The sequence below is a fragment of the Gymnoscopelus braueri genome (genome assembly GCF_963280865.1).
Source record: "Gymnoscopelus braueri genome assembly, chromosome: 22".
NCBI lineage: Eukaryota > Metazoa > Chordata > Actinopteri > Myctophiformes > Myctophidae > Gymnoscopelus > Gymnoscopelus braueri.
Window position 1 is genome coordinate 2,963,890 of NC_137624.1, and position 24,013 is coordinate 2,987,902.

The 24,013-nt window shown below is 41.6% G+C and overlaps 1 protein-coding gene across 3 annotated transcripts in view; it reads right to left on the reverse strand.

Moving 5' to 3' along the window:
• The window catches only part of erbin (erbb2 interacting protein), a 113,393-nt gene that overhangs the window by 44,114 nt on the left and 45,266 nt on the right, over nucleotides 1–24,013 (reverse strand). For all 3 annotated transcript variants that reach the window (XM_080418566.1, XM_080418567.1, XM_080418565.1), the window contains exons 3-9: nucleotides 18,050–18,244; nucleotides 16,174–16,291; nucleotides 12,450–12,528; nucleotides 11,337–11,426; nucleotides 9,270–9,326; nucleotides 4,220–4,283; nucleotides 2,055–2,129 (exon numbers count right to left, since the gene is read on the reverse strand). In XM_080418566.1, coding sequence (XP_080274692.1) covers nucleotides 2,055–2,129; nucleotides 4,220–4,283; nucleotides 9,270–9,326; nucleotides 11,337–11,426; nucleotides 12,450–12,528; nucleotides 16,174–16,291; nucleotides 18,050–18,235 — 669 coding nt within the window. In that variant the 5' untranslated portion in view covers nucleotides 18,236–18,244. The remainder of the gene's footprint in view (nucleotides 1–2,054; nucleotides 2,130–4,219; nucleotides 4,284–9,269; nucleotides 9,327–11,336; nucleotides 11,427–12,449; nucleotides 12,529–16,173; nucleotides 16,292–18,049; nucleotides 18,245–24,013) is intronic.

The window sequence follows — 24,013 nt, forward strand, 5'->3', positions numbered from 1 at the left end:
TACTCCATCATACTAGTGTCACACAAAAGTAGCAAACAATTGCCGATCTACAAGCTCATTTTTGCTATTTATTTATTGAAGTGAAAGTGGTTAAGTGTGTATTGATCCAATGAAAAGCATTAACAAAAGCTTGTGACAAAATAATAACTATAATGGATCCATTGGAACACAGGTTATTTTATTCCCTCCCCATATCCTGAGAGGTTTCGATATACAAGGTTTCCACCCGACAGTGTGAGAGTGTTTGGTTTGAAGCCTGAGACATGGTGAAAATATTTTCTGAGAAAAGAGCAGGACAGAAGAGATCAACCCTGGCTTATTAACACACACACACACACACACACACACACACACACACACACACACCCTGGGGCTTAAACACATTGTTTTAATCTATTAAGACCTGAGGCCGATTCTATAAAATGCCTTCTAAATCAGTAGTTCTCACACTTTCAAGGTTTTCCAAAAATGTTCAAATATAGCAGATGTACAAGCTGAGATCATATTTGGGTACTCTAATACACCAAAGTAGAGAAGCTCTTTCAGTCTAAACCTGCCTGAAGATTGAAGACAACATCTGTATTTAACACCTTATTGTTTTTGGGTTCGTCAATGTGTTTTTTAGGCTCTTTGCACAGCAGGCATATTGGCAAGAAATTGGGCCTCTTCCTTACTTCCTTCAAAGGTGTTACCAATGATACTAATGAAGGCTCTGTTCCATTTAGTGTAGCACAGTGGTTCTCAAACGTTTTAATTTCAAGGACCCCCATAACTCTGAGAGTGTACACATTTGTACACTCTCAGAGTTACACACCCGTAAGGGGCCATTTGGAACCATGAGGGTCCCTGGACCACACTTTGGGACCCACTGGTGTTTCCAGTGAGCCGACATGCACACTATCAGCACACTGACTCTGTTTGACCAGAATGGAACAGAGCCTTTATTGGTAAACACCTGAGAAGGAAGTAAGGAAGAAGCCAGTGTGTCTTTCCAATCTGCCTGCTGTGCATAGAGTCCATTAACCTAGTAACCTTTAGCCGGTCCAGAGTGTGATTTTCCCAGTGTGTGGTGTTGAAATGCTGGCAGCAGAGCTAATGGTTTCATTGTGACCCAGTTACACACAAACTGCTTGAGATGAAATGGCCCACAGGTCGAGACACAGCGCAACGCTTTGTGAGCTTGTAGATCTGTCATTTTCACTATTAACCCATTAAAACCGGGAAAGCATTTGTGTCATATAGCAACATATGTTTTTCAGAAAACTCTTAGGATTTAGAACAGTGGTTCTTAACACATTGATTGCCAGAATTATTTCAGATTTTTTGCATTTTCATGCCAGGGTTTTTACATTGAAAAAAAAAAAGTACTCAGGAGCCGAGATACAACATTTTTAAGTTTTAAGTTAACAAGGAAGTGGATGGGAGTCTAGATCTTCGACAATTTTTTTAAATTTTTTCCTAAAAACGAGTTAACTCGATCTAGGCAATCAAGCGATGGATTCGTAAAAACGAGTTAACTCGATCTAGGCAATCAATGTGTTAAAAATAGCAGACATACAAGCTCAGAGCGTGTCACTTTGTGCCGTGCTGCGAGCCTGTAGATCTGCTACTTTTGAAAATGTTAGAAAACATCTTTAAAGTGTTTAAAACATTTTAGAATAATTTTGAACTGTTTTAACACAAATCTTCTCTTCTGGGGGTCCCTGGCACAAGGGGGCATGGGAGGCAAATACATATCAATTTGGGGGTCCTTCGCACGAAAACGTTTGATAACTACTAATTTAGAGGGCATTTGTAGGACCGGCCTCAGGTCTTAATGGGTTAAGTGGTTTTTCATAATGCATTTTTGTTTACGTCATCAAACTTCTCTTTTGGGTCTTGGGCTAAAAGCTTTGGGAACCACTGGTCTAAGTCCCTGTTTATGGGTAGGGGCTGCGTATTGCAAAACACAACTGTGCGTCAAACTGTGTGTATGGGGGTGACTGTACATAGTAAACCCAGGCAAAGAAAACGTCAATCAATCAATCAATCAATTAAATCAGTGCTTTACGTACTCCAGGTAAAAATGTCAGTCTGTTCCCGTCCATCCACAGCTCCTTGATTCCTGTCAACTGTTCCAGGACCTCAGGCTGCAGAGAGAGAGAGACAAGGTTACAACAAGTAGGTCTGTCTGTGTGTGTGCGTGCGTGCGTGCATGTGTGTGTGGGCAGGCGAAGAGTGGATTGGATTATAGGGCTACATTCACAGTCAAGCAAATTAATCACACAATGTATTTGTTCCACTGTAATATTAAGTGTTGTCGTTAGAAAAATGATTTACGTTGTACTTGAAATGTGTATACCGGTAGTATGCATAGTATTAACTATGTATACTTGTATAACTATTTATAATCCCACCTGCAGTACATGAGGTTCATGCATCATACAAAGTTCAATTTAGCTATGAAGAACTGGAGCAAACTCTGACATTTAAAGCCTTTTTAATAACAGGCTGCAGGCAAATAATGTTTCGATGTCAATACATCTTCATCAGGTCATGGTTCAATTTAGCTATCACTGTAGACAGCAAATTAAAATGTCTATATACAGTATGCAATCCGACTCTCCAAAGCAATAAAGATGAAAAATTAATTTGTGGCACCCCCAAAGAGGTTTTGGGGGTGCCCAAGGGAACCCTACCTAAACACCAAAATTATAATTGAGAATAAAATGTGTATCCTTGTTGCCCAAATAAGACGAGCTGTTACTTGCCTATCAACGAATCAATCACTAGGATTGCGGCCGATCACCTGCCCCTTCCAATGGTTTATGCCAGGGGTCTTCAAGAGGGTGTTTGGGACCCCTAGGGGGTCCTCAGAGTTACTACAGGGGGGCCGCCAAATCTTTGTGTGATATGATTGTTTTTGCATTAACCACTTGAACCCTAGCATCCCTATTCTATTTTTGGCAAAGAGGTATAGGTGTAGAGGGGAAAAAAGAGCAGACCAAGTAAAAAACAAAAGTTTACTCTGAAACACAATTTTATACAATATAGAGGGGGTCCCTGCTTCATCTCTCTCTCAGCTAGGGGATCGTTGACCTGAAAAATATTGAAGACCCCTGGTTTATGCTAGAAACGTTATGGCATTTCACTCCCCCTCCCCTTTTTTTTTTAAATCATTTTGTTAAATGGAGTTTCATTCACACAGGCATAAGTCTTTTTCAAGATTTTTTTTGGTTCATCAAGTGGTCAGAAATAACAGGAAAATGCTTAGATTTCATTGTCAAATAAGGGAACACGGGCTCAGAGTGTTTGCATGGCGTCATGCATGGCCAGTCACTTGCCAGAGGCACACTGTGAGCCAGGAGAAACCCTGGGAATGAGGAGATGGGGTCAATAAGGAGATGAATAACCAGATGACTCTGTGGTGATTTATACCAGTAGTTCTCCGCCTTTTCTGGATCAGGGCCCACTTGGAAATCTCCAAAGAATTCGGGCCGCCGTGCTAAGTGGTCAGATGGGTGGGCCGGCGTGCATTTTCAGAGCGTGTTTATTAACCATCAATCGATCGATCATGTTCTGGCTTGTACCAGAGTATTCATACTTATCGGCAGTGGTGGAAAAGGTAATCAAATGTTTTACTTGAGTAAAAGTGTCAATACTGCAATGTAGAAGTACTCTGTTACGAGTAAAAAAGTCTGGTGTTCAAAATTTACTTGAGTAAATGTACATAAGTATTGGTATCAAAATGTACTTAAAGTACCAAAAGTAAAAGTACTGAAATGTTAGAAAATAGCAGATTTACAAGCTCACAAGCTTGTGAGCTTGTAGATCGGCTATTTTCACATAGCCTATGTATAAAATAGGGCTAAAGTGGTTAATGTATGTTTTATAATATAATCATTTATATCTGCAAAGTAACTAGTCACTAAAGTTTTCAAATAATTACAATAGTTGTTTCATTACCATGTCATTTTATTTTTTTAAAGATTAAAAACGTAGTATTTTGCCAATTATTTGGCAGGTTTAGAATCACAGAGCTATACCAAGCTACACAGTGTCACACAAACAAACAAAAAAGGTAGTTTGGGCGCACCGATGGCCTAGTGGTTAAGCATACCACATTATATAGGCTCTAATCGCTGCAGACATTTGCTGCGCGTCACTTCCTGTCCCATGCACGGCACGGCATGTATAATCGTGACATTAGAGCCTTACATACAGACTGACGGACACTCACCACTTCAGTGAACTCATTGCTCCCCAGGTCCAACCGCTCCAGCTGAGTAAGCTTGTGCATGCTTCTGCAGAGACGAGACACACACAGACATGTTAGAGCTCTCACTCTCTCTCACACACACAGTGTCAGAAGACTCACCTCTTTGAACTCCACCTCACCCCCTAGCACTCACCTCTTCATACTCCACCTCACCCCCTAGCACTCACCTCTTCATACTCCACCTCACCCCCTAGCACTCACCTCTTCAGACTCCACCTCACCCCCTAGCACTCACCTCTTCATACTCCACCTCACCCCCTAGCACTCACCTCTTCATACTCCACCTCACCCCCTAGCACTCACCTCTTCATACTCCACCTCACCCCCTAGCACTCACCTCTTCAGACTCCACCTCACCCCCAAGCACTCACCTCTTCAGACTCCACCTCACCCCCTAGCACTCACCTCTTCAGACTCCACCTCACCCCCTAGCGCTCACCTCTTCAGACTCCACCTCACCCCCTAGCGCTCACCTCTTCAGACTCCACCTCACCCCCCAGCGCTCACCTCTTCAGACTCCACCTCACCCCCTAGCACTCACCTCTTCAGACTCCACTTCACCCCCTAGCACTCACCTCTTCAGACTCCACCTCACCCCCTAGCACTCACCTCTTCAGACTCCACTTCACCCCCTAGCACTCACCTCTTCAGACTCCACCTAATCCCCTTAAACTCCTCTCTCCTTGAATCCTGTCATCTTTGTTCAATAGATGCTAGTTTTACAATAAAGATATACTGTATCGTGGTCACTTGTTCTCATGTTTTTGTTGTACATAATGTTATTTAGATAGCATGCTACACGGTTGATCCTTTACCTGGTGTCCTATAGTTTCAAATGTACAGAATGTCATTTAAATAGTATGTTGTTTAGATAGATGCTAGGTTCATTGTTTAAGTGGTGTCCTAGTTTCTATGAGGCACTACATCAGGGGTGGGCAACTTTGATGATGGAGAGGGCCACTATATTTCCACACACACTCCAGAGGGCCACATTGCATATACTGTCAGGCAGACACGTCTTATCTCCGTATTTCAACTTGTTTCGTGAATTAATGCCGTACTTCGCCATTCTGTCACACAAAAGTAGCAAAAGTAGCAGATCTACAAGCTCAAAACGCGTCGCACTGCGACGCGTTTTGAGCTAGTAGATCTGCTATTTTTGAATTGGAATCCTGAAAAGTGGCATTTTTATTTAATTCCAAATGCATTTAGTTTTACCGTATTTTCCGCACTATAAGGCGCATCTGAGTATAAGGCGCCCCTTCAATAAATGTATTATTTTCATATATAGGGCGCACCGCATTATAAGGCGCATCCGCACTATAAGGCGCACTGACGGTGCGGCTTATAGTGCGGAAACCAAGGGAACCAATATTGATACATATATAAGGCGCATCGGATTATAAGGCGCATCCGCACTATAAGGCGCACTGACGGTGCGCCTTATAGTGCGGAAAATACGGTACTTATGTTAACTTTATGAAATTAAATACAAATACATTGGACACAAAAAAGGCAATAGCATTTTCATACTAGTCATTAAGCTACTAATATAGACTGAAGTAATTAAAGCGGGTCATGGTTTGCATGTTTGGAATTTTAACAGCTGAAATCAGTATTCCGATATTAACCTGCAGACCTTCATTAAGTTGCCCATGTACGCACTACATTGTTCTCTCTGCACTCTGCTAACGTCTGATCTCACACTTGTAAGTCGCTCTGGATAAAGAGTGTCTGCTAAATGACTGAATTGAATAAACCGTAAACTGTACGGCCGGCCAGAATTAAAAGTAGGCTAGCATGAGCTATTTTATGAGGAAAGCCACCAGAGATGTGGCCTTTGTGTTACTTTTAGGACGGAAGTGCAGGCTTTGTCTTTGACTTGTCCAAGGTGACTTTGTCTCCAAAATGAGGATCATAATGCAGAGTTTTATGTTACGCCAGGGGAGAAATAAAACATGAATGAATGAATGAATGAATGAATGCATTTCCAAGCTGCCATGTTAGTGGTATCAATGTGTCTTTTTTTCAGTGGTGGAAAATGGTTCACTTAAGTAAAAGTATCAATACTGCTATGTAGAAGCACTCTGTTACAAGTAAAAGTCTGGAATTCAAAATTTGCTTGAGTAAAAGTACAAAAGTATTGGCATCAAAATGTACTTAAAGTACCAAAAGTAAAAGTACTAACATGCTTTAAAATAGCAGATCTACAAGCTCACAACACATCGCAATGCGACGCGTTGTGAGCTTGTAGATCGGCTATTTTCAAATAGCTTAGGTATAAAATAGGGCTAAAGTGTTTAATGTATGTTTTGTAACAACAACAGTTTTTGTAATAATATATATCTGCAAAGTAACTAGTAACTAAGTTTTCAAATAATTGTAGTGGAGTAAAAGTACAATATTTGCCTCTGAGATGTAGTGGAGTAGAAGTAAAAGTATAGACAATTGGAAATACTAATGCATTTTTTTAATACTTTTGGGGCTTTTCTGCCTTTAATTGATAGTGTGCAATGGAGATGGACAGGAGAGAGAGACGGGAGAGACATGCAGCAAAGACTGTCGGGAACGGGAGTCGAACCCGCGATGCGCTGGCAGGCTACATTAGAGTCTAAGTGACCGGACCACTAGGCCAGCAGTCTGGGCCGCGATGTTATGTCTTTTATTGACTTTTCTCAAAGTCTTTCCACATAACGCAGGTCACATTCTTAGTATTCACTTCAGCTAAATGACTAAATTCAGCTAATTCGCAACAAGTACATGCGCTCCGACATGGGCGCAGACTCTCATGAGCGTAATATTTGCGAACGCACCCAGTGTGTGTGTGTGCACTCTACTGCTACGAGAACTTTGGACCCTGCAGTGCAGGCACACACGTGTTTGTTTACATGTGTGGAGATGCTTGTGTATCTGTCTGGCAACGGCCCCAACCATTAGTCCTTCCACTTTGTCAGCGTTCCAGAACCTTTAACAGGTCTGGCCTCCGTCATGTAAACAACTCCCTAGAGAGGATCTGCTCTGCTGTGCGTTGCTAACACAACACTGCACCAGGATCAGGGGTTCCCAAACCTTTTTAGCTCACCCAAAAATCGCTGATGTCGGGCAGAAACCTCTTATCTCCATATTCTAACTCTTTGTGTGTTTTCGTAAATGAACGCCCCTAATTCACACTACAGCGTCACACAAAAGCATCAAAAGTAGCAGATCTACAAGCTCGAAACACGCCGCGTTTCGAGCTTGTAGATCTGCTACTTTTGAATTTGAATCCGGAAAAGTAACTGTTCTGGACATATTAGGTTTCCACCCGACGGAGACGATAAATTCAATGTCTCCCCGGGAAACCAAACTAGTGAAAAATAGCAGATCTGCAAGCTCACAACACGTTGCGGACAAGGGGCAAACCCCATTGAAGCTCACTTCTGGGTTCTTCCTCAGCCTGCTGTTCTTATTGATGGCCCAGCAGATGTCGCTAGTTCACCTTCTACCGTTTGCAATACATTATAATCTCAATAGAGGTCAATGAGGTTTTGGGCAAACATTACACTTGATTTTATTACCTTAGTAAACCTTTTCATAAACACTTTGTTTTCAATCACTAGTCTTTTTTAAATCATCATGATATGCGTTTAGTGAATTAATTAAAATCAATGATAAAGTAGGGTATATTTCTAGGGTTTCTATTTGGTTCTACCGAGTGAAGACCCGCCCTCGCTGCGGTTGCAGTCAATAGCATTAATTTCCCGTTGCATTTCGGACCGGATATGTAAAGAAAAATAGGCTTTATTTACGGTCTATAGAAACCAATGGCGTCACGTTGTCCATATTTATTTATTTTTATTATTTTTTACGGCCTATGGTTGCGGACTATATGGACCATATGTTGTGGCTAATGTAATCGGACCTATGACAATGCAGTTTGCACTAATTGAGCCATGTTGCACCTTCAGGTAGTTTGGTTTAGTTTTTTAATATAGAATGTTAGATTTTATTTTATTTTATTTATTTTATCATTTTCATTTAAATGTTGAAACGAAAACACGCGAGGCATAAAAATGGGTTCTCGTCCCACTGTTATCGGAACCACTGCACTAGAACAAACCAGATAGACAGACAGGCTTAAAGGGGAAAAAAAACTATAAATGGCAGAGGAAAGAGAAAAGCCAGAGAAAAAGCAGATATGAAAAGACTAGGTGAGTAAGAGTAAATGAAGGAGCCAGGGAATGTCAGAGAGAGACTGTCACACCTAAGCACATGGGAGATGAAAGACATTTCTTTCTCAAACAATGACGTGTCTTTGTAGTGTGACGGAAATGCGTAGCCTTATAAAATCCTGAATAATGGCCTGAGTCTACCTGAGAAGAGCTACGGATAGAACCTGTCACAGCAGGCAGCTCACAATCAACGTAGCGTCGATGTCGGGCAAAAAACTTGCATCTCCATATTTAAACTTGTATACGTTTTTTGTAAATGAACGCCCTATTTCGTCTTACAGTGTCGCAACAAAAGTGGCAGAAATAGCAGATCTACATACTCAAAACGTGTTGCATCGCGGCGCGCTTTGAGCTATTTTTGTATTTGAATCCTGAAATGTAATAGTTTTGGACATATGAGCTTTCCACCCGACAGCATAGTTATGTAACACTGGAATTCAACACTACACTGAGGGGAGTGTGTGTGTGTGTGTGTGTGTGTGTGTGTGTGTGTGTGTGTGTGTGTGTGTGAGAGAGAGAGAGAGTGAAACCGAGGCAGAGAGAGGCAAGGAGAGAGATAAGAGAACAGAACTGGCAGGGTTATTAAGAAAAAGAAAAGAGAAAAAAAAGGGAAAAGCAGAGTGAAAAAGGAGAGTGCAAGGAGAGTAGAGGGAGAATACACAACTTAAGGAGAGAGTAACCAACATGCTTGTCATATCAACATACTGTGGTTAGTTTGTTGTGAAAACACACTAGTGCAGCGTGTTATTTGATGTGGGCTAAACATTTACGACAACATGCAGTGCGAGACGAAGACTTACTTTGGTAACATCTTTAACTGGTTCTCTCTCAGCTCCAAGATCTGTAGTTTAGTCAACCTGTAGGGAGAGGACACGGAACAATGTTAAAAAACGGAATGTGTGATAATTGTGACAGTCACAAGTGGTGCATGGTGATACGGACAAAATATCACTACCTTATCATATTATGACCATGTATAAATGCAGAATATATTATTTCAAACATAAAAGATAGGATATTTTTGTGATTTCTGGATAATTTGTTTTTACAAAATAGTACAAAATAGCTCCTTTACACTGATTAAAATCAGGACAAGACAACATTTATGTCTTATCACAATATAAGTTGCAATATCCAAAATCCCAGACAATATAATCATATCATGATTGTGTTGCCCAGTCTGCATTTTTTTGGGTGAATCCAAAATAGGGACGCCAGGTTGAAAGAGGTTAAACATGCGTTACTTATGTACTGTGTAAACCAAGGGTCTTCAACGTTTTTCAGCCCAAGGACCGCTTAGCTGAGAGAGAGATGAAGCAGGGACCCCCCACTATATTGTATAAAATTATGTTGCAGATTTAACTTTTTCATACATTTCATAGATAGCTTCATAGACTATCAGTGCTGTGTAATTAACCTTCAATAGTTAGTAAACTTGAAGTTTGGCTCTGTACTTGGTTTGCTCTTTTCTCCCTCTACGCTAAACCACTTTGCCCATATTTAGCAGAGCTTGTAGATCGGCTATTTTGCCGAGCTTGTAGATCGGCTATTTTGCCGAGCATGTAGATTTCAGCTAATGTTCCCCTCAGAAGAGGTATGCTAGGGTTCAAGTGGTTAATATAAAAAAGAATCCTATCACACTAAGATTTGGTGGCCCCCCTGTAGTAACTCTGAGGACCCCCTAGGGATCCCGGACCTCCTATTGAAGACCTGTGCTGTAGATTAATAAGATATTTACCAGAAGATATCATCGCTGTCATGCCCAAAACGGCTACTTTTCAAAAAAAAAAAAAAAAAAAAATTACCTGTGTTTCAATGGATCGAATGTAGTTATTATTTAGTCACAACCTCTTGTTTATACTTTTCATTTGCTTCAATATTTATAAAACCCACAGAGACAGTTAACCACCGTCACTTAAACAAAATCTACAAGCTCAAAACGCGATGCATTGTGAACTTGTAGATCTGCCGTTTTTTGTTACTTTTGTGCGTGCTGCGAAGTAGAGCATTAATTTAATTTACGGATGTTTTAACTTTACATTTGGAGATACATGGTTTCTGCGCGTCAGCGATGATATGATTGATAGCATCATACATAGTTGTCTTTAGAGGCAGACAGAGTGGGAGTCCAGTCTGTTCTAATCTAATCAGGAATGTCAGAGCGTTTTCACACACAAAGTAAAGTCAGTCTCCTCATTTCTGACCCTTCCCTCACACTTACTCTTAAAGCGATAAACACATATTCCTATCATGTCTAGTGTATAGCTGTACCCTGTGCAATAGGCTCTATGCACAGCAGCCATAATTGGAAAGAAATTCCTTACTTCCTGCACAGGTGATACCAATGATACTAATGAAGGCTCTGTTCCATTCTGGTCAAACAGAGTCAGGGTGCTGATATTGTGCATTTTGGCTCACTGTGGAAACACTCTGCTACGGCAGTGGGTCTCAAATTGGGGTCCAGTCATGGTTCCTTGAGGGGGTCCAAAATGTGTAGCTCTGAGAGTGTCCATTTGGTTCCATCTGTACACTCTCAAACTCTTATGGGGGTCCTTGAATTTGAGAACCAACTAACCAACCAAACTAAATGGAACAGAGCCTTCATTAGTGTCATTGGTAACGCGTCATTGGCCAAATGACGCCAAATTTCTTTCCAATGTGGCTGCTGTGCATAGAGCCTATTGGGGAGAAAAAGGGGTAAAAAAGAAAGGCAGAACAAAAACAAATAAAACAAGTCAAGTCTATTCAAATGAGCACAGTGCGACCTCGCGGGTCCAGTGAGAACGCAGGCACTGTGTCGCTCCTAGTCAGAAAAAGCCCTTTAACGCAGCTTGACCTTTTAATGACTTAAGAACAACGGTCTTTACCTGCCAAAGCTGGCTGGCAGGAACTCCAGGAAGGCATCGTTCAGGTACAGCTGTGTCAGACTGAGGAGCTGTGTGAATCCCTCTGGTAACCTGATGACACACACACACACACACACACACACACAGGTTGAGAATACTGTACTCGTGAGGACATCAACATTTTAGGAGACATATTACGAATGCCATTTTATTAGGAGATCTACAAGCTCACAACGCGTTGCGCTGCAACGCGTTGTGAGCTTGAAATTGGCACGCTCTAATTTCAAACCCCTAAACCTAACCTCAAAATGTCTAATCCTGATCCTAACCCCAACCTGAATCTTTTTCTAATGGTAAACGTTATCTCTAAAAAACTTTTTTCAACCATTAAACCACCCTTTATCTTGTGAGGACCATGGCAATGGTGCCTAACGACGTCTGTTTCTCAAATTGTACTATACACCCACACAACAGGGAGTAAAGTACTAGCTCCAATCAGAACCTCTCCCTCCGCTGTATAGCTCCGAGATGAGGTCCTACATAGCTCGGTGCCTGTCGGGGGTGACATCGGCGAATATTTTTCACTATGCACGATTCTTACCCTTTTCCGCACATCGTATCCAAAAAGTCAAGGTTTCCTGCCCTGCTCTATGTTTTAACTTTTAGCGGAAAAGAAAATCTAACTGAAGGGTTGAAACAAGCGTTTAAATCGCTTATTTAGTCACCCTGTGGCATGTTTTCCCAATGCAATCTTACGGGAGCAGTATTGCGCATGCGGACAGGGGTTGACTGGCCACAGGCTGACTAAATAAGCGATTTAAACACTCGTTTCAACTCGTCAGTTAGATTTTCTTTTCCGCTAAAAGTTAAAACAGCTGAGAGCAGGGAAGAATACCTTTATTTTTATACGATGTGCGGAAAAGGGTAAGAATCATGCATAGTGGAAAATATTCGTCGATGTCACCCCCCACAAGCACCGAGCTATATGGAACCTCATCTCGGAGCTATATAGCGGAGGGAGAGGTTCCAAATGGGGCTGGTAAAGCACTAGCATCACATTCAAACAAATAAGTTGCAAAGTATGAAACCATAAATCCTCATGGTGTTAAGAGATGAGAAGTGGGCAGTACTCACTTGGATATAGGATTGACGCTGGCTTCTACCACAGCTAATACTTTGCAGTTTTTGATGTTTTCCGGAAACTCCTGGATACCTAGTTGTTTAAAACACACAAAAAAAACATGCATTCAGTTATTTTAGATCAGCAGTTCTCAAAGTGCGGTCCAGGGGCCCTCAGGGTTCCTTGAGGGGGATCCAAATGGACAATTACAGGTCTGTAACTCTGAGAGGGTACAAATGGATTTGTACCCTCTCAAGAGTTATGGGGGTCCTTGAAATTACGAAGGTGTGAGAACCACTGTTTCAGATGATCAAAGAAAATGAAATTCTGATACATAAAGTCTGTTTCATAACGCCATAACTCCGCTGCCAGAGGAGGTAAGAGCGGTCGCTTATTGGGACTCGGAAGTTTCCTGAGCCGATCTACAAGCCGATCTACAAGCTCACAACGCCGTAGATCGTCTATTTTCGGCTCACAGCAAAGTATAAATCAGGCATTATGACGCCAACAAGGCCTGCCAACATACATTTTAGCCGACTACATCAACTGTAGATTTAGTCGACTAAAATCTTATATTTAAAACTAGAGTGTGAACTAAAACTAGAGTGTGTGTGTGTGTGTCTACATGATGTGAAGTCATGTAAAGCAAGAGAGGCCATTATGACAGATTAAACACAGGTCACGAGAGAGACAAACAGGTGGCAGTATATTTCCATATTCAGTGAGTGATTCAGAACAAGTCAAACAGGAAGGCTATGTGTGTTTGTGTGTGTGTGCGCGCGTGCGAGAGAATTGTGTATGACGTTCAGTGTGCATCACTGTTTTGCATCTTTCCTCTCAGTCGACAACCACAGTGCTGGGGAGAGAGAGAGAGAGACAAACAGACGGAGACAGCGAGAGACAAGAAACGGAGAGAGAGAGACACAGACAGAGACAGACAAACAGACAGACAACAACCACAGCGCTGGGGCTGTCACGTTCAGAGAGTGAGACGGAGAGAGACAGACAGACAACCACAGTGCTAGCGAGAGAGAGACAGACAGACGGAAAGAGACAGACACTGTGAGAACCACAGTGCTAGAGCTGTCATGTTCACAGAGAGAGAGAGAGAGAGAGAGAGAGTGTGCGCAACCACAGTGCTGTAGCTGTCACGTTCACACAGAGAGAGAGAGAGAGAGAGAGAGAACCAGACCTCAACACTCCAATGACATTGTGCAAGTTGTCACCACACATCCGCAGTACGTCAACTAAAGCAGACGGGGAGAGGTTTACTTGCACCCACTTTGTTTTGTGTCCATAACACTTAAGCACAGAGTGCTCTGTGAAGCCGGCTAAGCTGCTTTGAATGTCAACACCACAGAGTGTACACACTACAGCTCTGGTGCAAAAAGAAAAAAATAACAACTCTGGTATCACCTACTTCAACACTTGTTTGATTTACTCTTCCCCTTCCGATAATATCAGTCTGGTATCGGATATATCGTTGCTGTCGGGCAGAAACCTCTTATCTCTGTATTTTAACTGTTTGTGTTTTTACTTTTTTCGTAAAATAACCCCCTACTTGATCCTACTAAAGTGTCACATAAAACATCAAAAGTAGCAGATCTGCAAGCTCGAGCTTCGAGCTTGTCGATCTGCTACTTTTGCTATTTTTGTTAACTGTTCAGGACATAATTATGAGGTTTCCACCCGACAAAGACGATGTCGACCATTATTGGAATTTTGAATAAGATGACACCAGTAAGCTGCAATTATGCAGCTGATGTGTCTCCATTTCGAGCAACTTTCCACTTGGTGTCACTATTTGGGGTATATCATCGTAGGTGAACATTATCAAAAGTAAAACAACGAAAAAAGGTTACCAAAATCCATCTATCAGCTCCCAACGCATTGCGAACTTGTAAATTGGCTATTTTTGATTAAAAAAAAAAAAAAACTTTAATAACATCTAAGTACTTCTAAGTAGAATTGATGTTGCACTTTCTGACAAAATATCGTTGAAAACATTGCAAATCGGTAGGCTAGGACTGTCTAGAATCACGGTCGGCATCGGAACCATATATATTCTTTATTTATCTAGGCTACTTGCCTCGTGAAGAAGACTTTTGCTCAGGATATACTGTAGAGTCTCTGTACCATTCGGAATCACCATAAGTGCATCTGTGATCAACAAATGCCTTTTTATAGAGAGACCAGTACAGAACAGAGGCGTGTTGGGTTATAATATTTATTTCTTTGAAGAAGACTAAGGGTTATTATTATCATTCTTTTAACCACTTGAACCCCAGCATCCGTATTGTGGGGAAAGCTTTCGCTGAAAATAGCCGACCGACAAGCTCACAACGCGTCGCAAAGCGCCATTTTGCATTTTCTTCAAAACAGACTTTTTGCTACTACTCCTAAAAGTTTTTTCCCCAAAAGAACTCTCACAAATCAGTACACATTACCTCTGGAGTCATGTGATGAACATGTATCAATTCGATTTTTCATATTCCGTTCCATTTGGGGAACATTGGCTTCCAACATTTGCGGGACGGCCCATTTGACCAAAATTGGCAAAAATCGTAACTGTCCGATCTACCATTTGCAACAAACCATTTTTGTTTATGTTTCAGATCAGAGTACAGTCTGAACTCCTTATTTGGGTAAGAGTGATGTCATATTTAATGAGGTGAGATTCAACTCAGCTGAGCTTCATAAAAGCTGGTTCCACAGAGTGCAAGAGGCATTAGCTTGAGTGTGGAAAAAAACAAGCTAATTCAAGAGATGGAGAAGCTGTGTGATGCTGAGCTGAGGAGGATGCAGCAATATGTAGTAGATGTAACTCTGGACCCTGATACAGCAAATCCCTATCTCATCCTGTCTGAGGATGGAAAACAAGTGAGTCATGGAAACATGAAGAAGAATGTCCCAGAAAACAAAGAGAGGTTCTCTCAATGTGCCAATGTCTTAGGAAAACAAAGCTTCTCCTCAGGAAAGTTCTATTATGAGGTTCAGGTTAAAGGGAAACCTGGCTGGGATTTAGGAGTGGCCAGAGAGTCCATCAACAGGAAGGGAAAAATCTATCTGGGTCCCAACAATGGTTACTGGACTATATGGTTGAGGAATGGACATGAGTATGAGGCTCTTGTTAGCGATGACCCTTGTGTCCTGCCTGTCAGAGAGGAGGTCCAGAAAGTGGGAGTGTTTGTGGATTATGAGGAGGGTCTGGTCTCCTTTTATGATGTGGGGGCCAGAGTTCATCTCTACTCTTTCACTGGCTGCACCTTCACTGAGAGACTATATCCATACTTTGGTCCTGATGTTGATTTTAATGGTGATAACTCTGCTCCTCTGATCATCTCTCCTGTCAATCACATTGATTAGACTAAAACATGATCTGCGCCCCCGGCTGTTACGGCCTGGCGGAGACAGAAAATAAATGGGTACAGCAGAGGTCTCATGTTGGAGCCATAACTCCTTTCATACAGAGATCCCACAATATTGCCGTGAAGACGATCTGGCACTACGCTGGCTTTGCTCTTCTACACACGGTGCCAAACAAGCCCAACTTTCTGAAATCAGAGGAGTGACGACATGTAAAGGAACTGACACCAAGCCAAAAAATATGCACGAAGGGAGGAGCCGTGACGTCTGGATATCATAAACATGGACTTGTACTCTTAGATCACATTTCTAAGTTAAATAAAAGAAAAAGTATAGCCTTATCCAGTTTTTTTTTTTGAAAATTGTACTTACTGTTCTTGCTAACGTCGAGCTCCCTGAGGTTGACGAGGTTTGCGATGGCCGCCGGCAACACGGTGAGGTCGTTATCGGGCATGCTCAGTCGCTGCAGCAACTGGCAGTTGAACAGTTGCTGGGAGACGAGAGGAAACAAACACACAAACCATTAATGTAAACATTCTGGGCATGGTCACGATAGGCTAAACCAGGGGTCTTCAACAGGGGGTCCGGGACCCCTAGGGGGTACTCAGAGTTGCTAAAGGGGGTCCGCCAAATCTCTGTGGGATAGGATCATTCATACATTAACCACTTGAACCCTAGCATCCCTATTCTAAGGACAACTTTAGCCGAAAATAGCCGATCTACAAGCTCACAACGCCTCGCTGCGAGGCGTTGTGAGCTTGTAGATCGGCAAAGAGGGGGAAAAAGAGCAAAAAAAAAGTACAGAGTGAAAGTTACTAAGTATTGACGGTTTAAGTCGTTAAATGTCTGAAAATACACATTATGAAAAGCTTTAATCTGCAACACAATGTTATGTAATATATAGTCGGGGTCCCTGCTTCATCTCTCTCTCTCAGTTAGGGGGTCCTTGGCCTGAAAAGGTTGAAGACCCCTGGGCTTAACTTTTCAAGAATGTTCTAAAATGTAAAAGAATTGCAGATCGACAAGCTCATAACGCGATGCAATTTGACGCAGTGTGAGCTTGTACATCGGATATTTTCACTATGCGTGGTACAGCGAGGTACTGTATAGATCGTTGCAGTCGGGCAGAAACCTTGTATCTCCAGTTTTCTCCATTTGGTGTAGATAAAAAAGTACAGTGCGACTCAGGTCCATTTTACGGACCTGATTTCAAAAATATATAATTTATAGTTAGGCTTAAGTGGTTTAGGAAATGCCTGTTTTTTAAATCGTCAATGATTCTGATGTTGGCCAGCAACCTTATATCTCCACATTTAACCACTTAAAACCCTTAAGACTTAGTAAACTGGACCTGCGTTGGCTCTGTACTTGGACCGCTTTTTTCTCGTCTACACCAAAATCTCTTCTGCTAGCCAAAACTAGCAGATCTGCTATTTTTGGCTAATGTCCCCCCCCCCCACCCAGAATATGGATGCAGGGGTGTTAAGTGGTTTAACCCATTTAGACCAGGGAAAGCATCTGTTTGTTTAGATTTCTTTGGCTATTCAAAAATAGCAGATCTACAAGTTCATACGCGGCACACTATTTTTTTAAAGCGAACATTTTAACTCATATCTTTGCTTCTGGGGGATTCTACAAATGTCTTCTAAATCCTAAAAGTTTTTTGAAAAAGGTTGTGTTGCTATAATATCAGTGGTTGTCAAACCTTTTCATGTCAAGGACCCCCAAAATGATATGTATTTGGCTGCGGACCCCCCATCTCAAAATATGTTGTTCCGGGGACCCCCACCAGAAACAAAGATTAGAGATTAACATAGCAGATCTACAAGCTCATAGCGCGAGTGCCGCGCTATGAGCTTGTAGATCTGCTATTTTTGAATAGCCAAAGAAATCTCAAAATGACACTGATGCGCTCCCGGTCTTAACACATTGACTGCCAATCACGTAGATCTACGCGAACCGCTTAAAAGCCGCCACGTGCCAATCGCGTAGATCTACGTGAAGTGAAAAAAAAAAAAAAAAAAAAAAACCAAGGAGATATGATTAGTTGAAGATCTAGACTCCTATCCACTTCCTTGTTAACTTAAAACTTAAAAATGCTGTATTTCGGCTCCTGAGTACTTTTTTTTTTCCAATGAAAAACTCTGGCACTGGCTAAAAAAATTTGAAACAATTCTGGCAGTCAATGTGTTAATGGGTTAAAACTCATGTTCTTCGTGTTATTTTTTCGTAACTTTGGCGCTCTTACTTTGGGCAACTCCTCGATCTGGTTGGCATCGAGGTAGAGCTCCTGCAGGGTCTTCTCGAAGCTGAAGATCTCCTTGGGCACGTTCTCCAGGCTGCAGTGGGAGTAGTCCAGTGAGGTGACCGCCTCCTCCTCCCCGCGGAGGCAGCGGCACGGCACCAGGCGAACGAACAGGCTCCGCTTGGACATTCTCAGGCACTGGCAACCAGAGAGAGAGAGAGAGAGGGAGAAAACACTCAGGATTAATCAGGCGGCAAGCAATCTCCGCTGGATTTCATTTGAAGCCCACTTCCTGACTCTCTTTAAGGGTGCAGTTGACGTTAATGGCCGGGCAGATGACGCTATTTCACCTCCTGGCAGGCTCCAGAAGAAGAATATACTCTCAATACAAGTGAATGAGGTTTTGGCCGGACTTTACACTTGATTTTATTACCTTAGTAAACATTTTCATAAAGACTTTATGTTTTCAATCGCTAGTTTAAAGTCTTTTTGAAATCATCATGAAAAATAAATTATGATAATATAGGGTATGTTTCTAGGGTTTCTACTGGTTCCACCGAGTGAAGACCCTCCCTCGCTGCGGCTTCAGCCAATAGCAGTCGTTTCCGGTTTCTTTTCGGGACCGAAAGTTCAAAGATGGCAGATTTGAATTCGCCGAAAAAGTGGCTTCAAAACGGATCTATAGAAACGAATGGGGCTCCCTTCGTCCATATTTTTTTTACAGTCTATGGGATTAATGCTGTGTTCATTTTGTTGGCTAAAACTAGGACAGAACATTTTTCACTGACGAAAAACTAAATAAAAACTAAGCTATGATGACTAAAACTGTGACTAAAGGAGGACTTGGTGGAGAGAGATCCAGTAGAACTAAAATAAGTCATTTTATGCTTCCAAAAGAGCTTGTAGATCTGGTATTTTTGTAGTATAGTATAAATCAGGCATTACGACGCCATCAAGGCCTGCCAACATAGACCTTAGTCGACTAAAATCTTATGATATTTAGTCGTCTAAAACTAGACTAAAACTAAAACATTTCAGATGACTAAAATGTGACAAAAACTAAAAGGAATTTTATTCAAAATACTTCAAAGATCGCCCAACTCTATAATGAACAGAAGAAGAAAAAAAAGCTTATTTTTTTCTTCATGTAAATTAACGTCACACAATAAACCCAATATGTTTAGTCACTGACTTCTTCCAAGCATGAATAACAAAGCTTCAGTACACCATGGAAGAATGGCTGACCGACTGAAAAGACCCCAAGTGTCTCTCGTCTGCGTTAGAATTTCATTTCAAAAGCAGATGACCACTTCAACCTCCATTATAAACCGCATTACAGCGTCAAATAGCACAATAGGTTTTTTCACAAAGACCAGACACAACAACAATGGCTTTTCAGTAACAACAGCAGCACTTCAGTGGCTGGGTCCCTTTAAAGAAATGTCACTTATTAGCCAGCATGATTTGCATACGGTATAAATTACCCTTTTTCGTCAGGCATAGTGATGGCACTCCCACCATCACCCAATGGAAATGCAGCTTACGGTTGCCGTCAGGCAGAAACCTTGCATCTACATTTTGTAGTTTTTTGTGAGCTTGTAGGTCGGCTATTTCTGCTATGTATGTAACATTTTGAAGGCTAAAGTTAAGGCGGTTTAAGTGTGTCTGTGGTATTTGTAAATATTGACCCAATGAAAAGTATTAAGAGCATAATAATTACATTAGATACATCTTTTTTTACACTTCCTGCGTTTCCTAAGTAACAGTTTTGGACATACAAGCTTTCCACCCCGATAGCAACTATATAACACATCTAATTATGAATTCATGTGAAAGGTAAAAAAAAGGAACAGGTTACGGTTTCCTTTTAACACATTGAATGCCAAAAACGGTCCGGACCGTTTTTGAGGGTCCAAACGAGAAGTGCCGAAAACGGTCCGGACCGTTTTTGATCCAATTCTATTTTTATACATGTGGGCCACGTGGGGCGCTAAAACGAAACTTAGACATCACCCAAGGAGTTTCTGAGAAGAAGAGGCTGGATCTGGCTCCATGTAAAAAATCCTTCCGGTCGGCGTTTTCAATGTTATCTCCTTGACTAAAAGCTTAATATCTCCATTTCTTTTTAATGTGGTGGAAACGAGCCGTTTTCGATCGGCGATCACGCTGCAATGGAGGGTCGCGTTGGAAATATTATTGTTCCAGGCGTTAGTCGGGACCCTCCGCCGTCTCGCACGCACGCTTTGTTTACATGCACTTCCGCGTCTGGGCTTCTCACAGCACGAAACGTATAGCGCAAGTGGATGGAAGAAATGCAGGCACTCAACGTATAATATTTTAATAAACCTCTGGCACCCAATGTGTTAATACGTCAAACTTTGCGGCCGAATGCCTGAATGAAAAAGCCAAAGGAAAATGTATCATAGAGAAACAATACATTCTGCTTTTCTCTCAAGGAGTTTGAATACTGAGTTTTTTTTTGTTGAGAGTCTGGACTCTGGATTGTTATGTAAATTAAACAGACAGACTGCTGTTTTTGGAATGTCACCAAATATGTGCTCAGTGGGCATAGCTAGCATGTCAACATACAGTACTATAGAGTATAGGCTGTATGCAGCCTTATTATGAATGTATGAATTGAAGAAGAGCACGCACGCAATACTGTGAATGAGTTAACCTCTTGAAACCTAGTGTCGCTATTCTAGGTATAATCTTCTAGGTCATAATAGGCATACATTTGGCGAGAATAGGCAAACATTAGGTGAATATAGCAGATCTTCAAGCTCACAATGTGCCGTGTTGTGGGGATTTTATAAATGTTGAACCAATATATTAACAGTATTAACTAATTTCTTCCATTCCTGAAAACTCGGTTTACATGGTTACATGTTTTCCACCCGACAGCGTCCATGATATAGGGTTTAAATCAGTGGTTCTCAAACCTTTTCATTTCAAGGACCCTCATTACTCTGAGAGTGTACAATTGAAACCACGGGTCCATTTGGTTCCATTTGTCCAGTTACAGCCCTGTAAGAGTCTATTTGGAACGAGGATTTTTGTATTCCTAAAACACAAAGTCAACTCAAGAACAACAAGCAAATAAATCTTGTCATGTTATTGTGCATATGAAGAGCTGGCCTGAAACTGTGTTTGGGTTGGAAAACACAGTCTTGAGAAACTGTCTGTGCGGAGATGTTAAATCACCCTCCTGGGTTCTTTGAAATGAGCTAGAGGGACATGAGTATGATAGCCTGTGTGTGTGTGTGTACAGTGCTAACGCACACATGGAATGTGCTCTGATCAACAGAGTCTTTGTTCTAGTGTGCGTAGCGTGCAGAGATTTTTTTTCATGTGTGCATGTCCACTGTCTCAAATCCTGCTACCTGTCCTCATTCTGTGACAAGCAGGAAAAATCACTTCAACACACACACACACACACACACACACACACACACACACACACACACACACACACACACACACACACACACACACACACACACACACACACACACACACACACACACACACACACACACACACACACACACACACACACACACACACACACACACACACACCCCCACACACACACACACACACACACACACACACAGTGGCCAATGCCAATCTTTTGAGAATAGGAAAGGCTGATATATGGCCGATTATATTTTTTGTTTAGTTGTTTTTGCATCAAAAAAATATATACAACATTAATAATGTGAAACAGTAAAACACTTAACTGAAAACAACAAGCAGAACTACCCTGGCTGGTCATTTTCTCCCACCAACAAACACATCTACAAGTTAAGAACCTGTGTCTATGTCTAGATGCACCAGTGAGTGCACATGCACATAGAAAGCTGTGAGTGATGTTCTACACTATAGAGGTAAAAAAGGGCTTTTTTTTGCCTACCTGTAAGCGGTAAAAAAATATTTAAAATAATTGGCTACTAAATAAAATTGGCCGATGCCGATAAGTTAAATAAGGCAAATATTGGCACCAATATATATCGGTGGGCCGAAGCAACTTGAAGGTGCAGTGAGTAATAATATACAGTTGCACTTGAAATTATTCAGACCCCGCTGCAAATGAGGTTAAAGTGCTAAATTCACAAACCGTCAGCAAGAACAATTTAAAGAGCTCAACACAACTAATATTACAAGTGGTTTCTCCAAATTCAACAAAAAAAAGGTGCCCATTTCAATGATTACTGCAGCCTCAAGAGCATTCACCTTTAGTACTAGAGCACCCTTTTGCTGTTATGATCTACTGCAAATGTGATACATAGCCAGACACAGCTTCTGGCTGTTTTCCTGAGGAATCTTAGCCCATTTTCTCATGTGCAATGGCCTCCGGTTCACTAATATTCTTCTTCAACAGTCTTCTTCAAATGCCACCAGAGATTTTCTATGGCAGTGATTCTCTAACCTTTTTCATGTCAAGGACCCCCAAAATTCATATGTATTTGGCCGCGGACCGCCATCTGTCAGCCGAAAATGTAATCTAATCGTGACCTTAAAATACTAATGTGGAGGTCCTAGACATGTAAATGTTTGAGAACCACTGAAACAGGAGAAGGCGGCCTGCCCGACATATAAATACCAGTTAACCCATTAAGACCTGAGGCCGATTCTACAAAATGTCTTCTAAATCTTTTTTTTTTTTTTTTTTACTTATGTTACTATGTCAGCGATTCTCAAAATTGTTAATGTCAAGGACCCCAAAATGTACATGTATTTGGTCACGGACCCCCATCTCAAATAATTTTGTTCCAGGGACCCCCCAGAAGCAAATATTTGAGTTACAAATGTTTGCTTAAAAAATATATATATTCAAAGATTTGCACAAATGTTCACGATTTTTCAAAAATAGCAGATCTACAAGCTCATAGCACGGCACTCGGTGCCGAGCTATGAGCTTGTATATCTGCTATTTTTGAATAGCCAAAGTGTAAAATAATGCTTTTTGACAAGAAGGTCAGTTGGCTCTCATGCATTGAAGGAGGCATGAGCTCGGCCTCCCTAGGCTGGTGGGGGGAGTGTACTGCCCAGGATCACTTAGCAAATTGGCACAGGGTGAAAAAAGGGTTACAAAATCGAGGGATAAAAATTATTTAAAAAATAAATAACGCTTTTTAGCTCAAATCTAAAATTGACACCGATGCTTCTCCCGGTCTTAAAGGGTTAATGGGGTCTATCTATCCATCAGTGGCGGGGGATGACAGAAGGCTTAGCAGTGCTGGGCTCCATTCACCCGCTGAAGCTTATGGATCGTCTGGCGTGACGCAGCGGACGGCGAGTGGGAGGACAGGGGAAACTCTGGGAGACGGACGGAGTGTGAGCTGAAGGCTAGCAGAGACTGAATGAATGTGTAGACCGTGTTGGCCAACATGAAGTTATGTAGGAGGAGAGACGCCGTGGGCAGAGAGACTAGATAACGGCAACGCCATAAGACAAGTGGTTCTCCCAACTTTTTTTCATGTCAAGGACCAACAAAATGATATGCATTTGGCTGAGGACCCCCATCATCTAAAAAATATGCTGTGCCAATATAGAAGCCAATATTTGAGTTAAAAATGTTCACTTTAAAAAGTATATATATATTCAAATATTAGCTTACCTTTTCAAGATTTTTTGGTTTTAAAGTTATATTTTATATGTTGGCTATTCATGCATGCTCATACAAGCTCATAGCGCACATAATTTTGGATAAACACAAATTCAATCATACTGTACATACAGTATTGCATACATATTGTAGTGGTTCTAGGGACCCTCTCTGAGAGGGTTCCAAATGGACCCTTACTGGTCTGTTAACTCTGAGAGTGCACACTCTCCAGCATGTTATGGAGCAGTTAGTGGTGTTGGCTGGATGACAGAAAGACAGGCAGGCAGACAAGCAGACAGGCAGACAGACAGGTTGCAGGCTCACCAGACTCATCACGACAACACACTGTCTGCTGC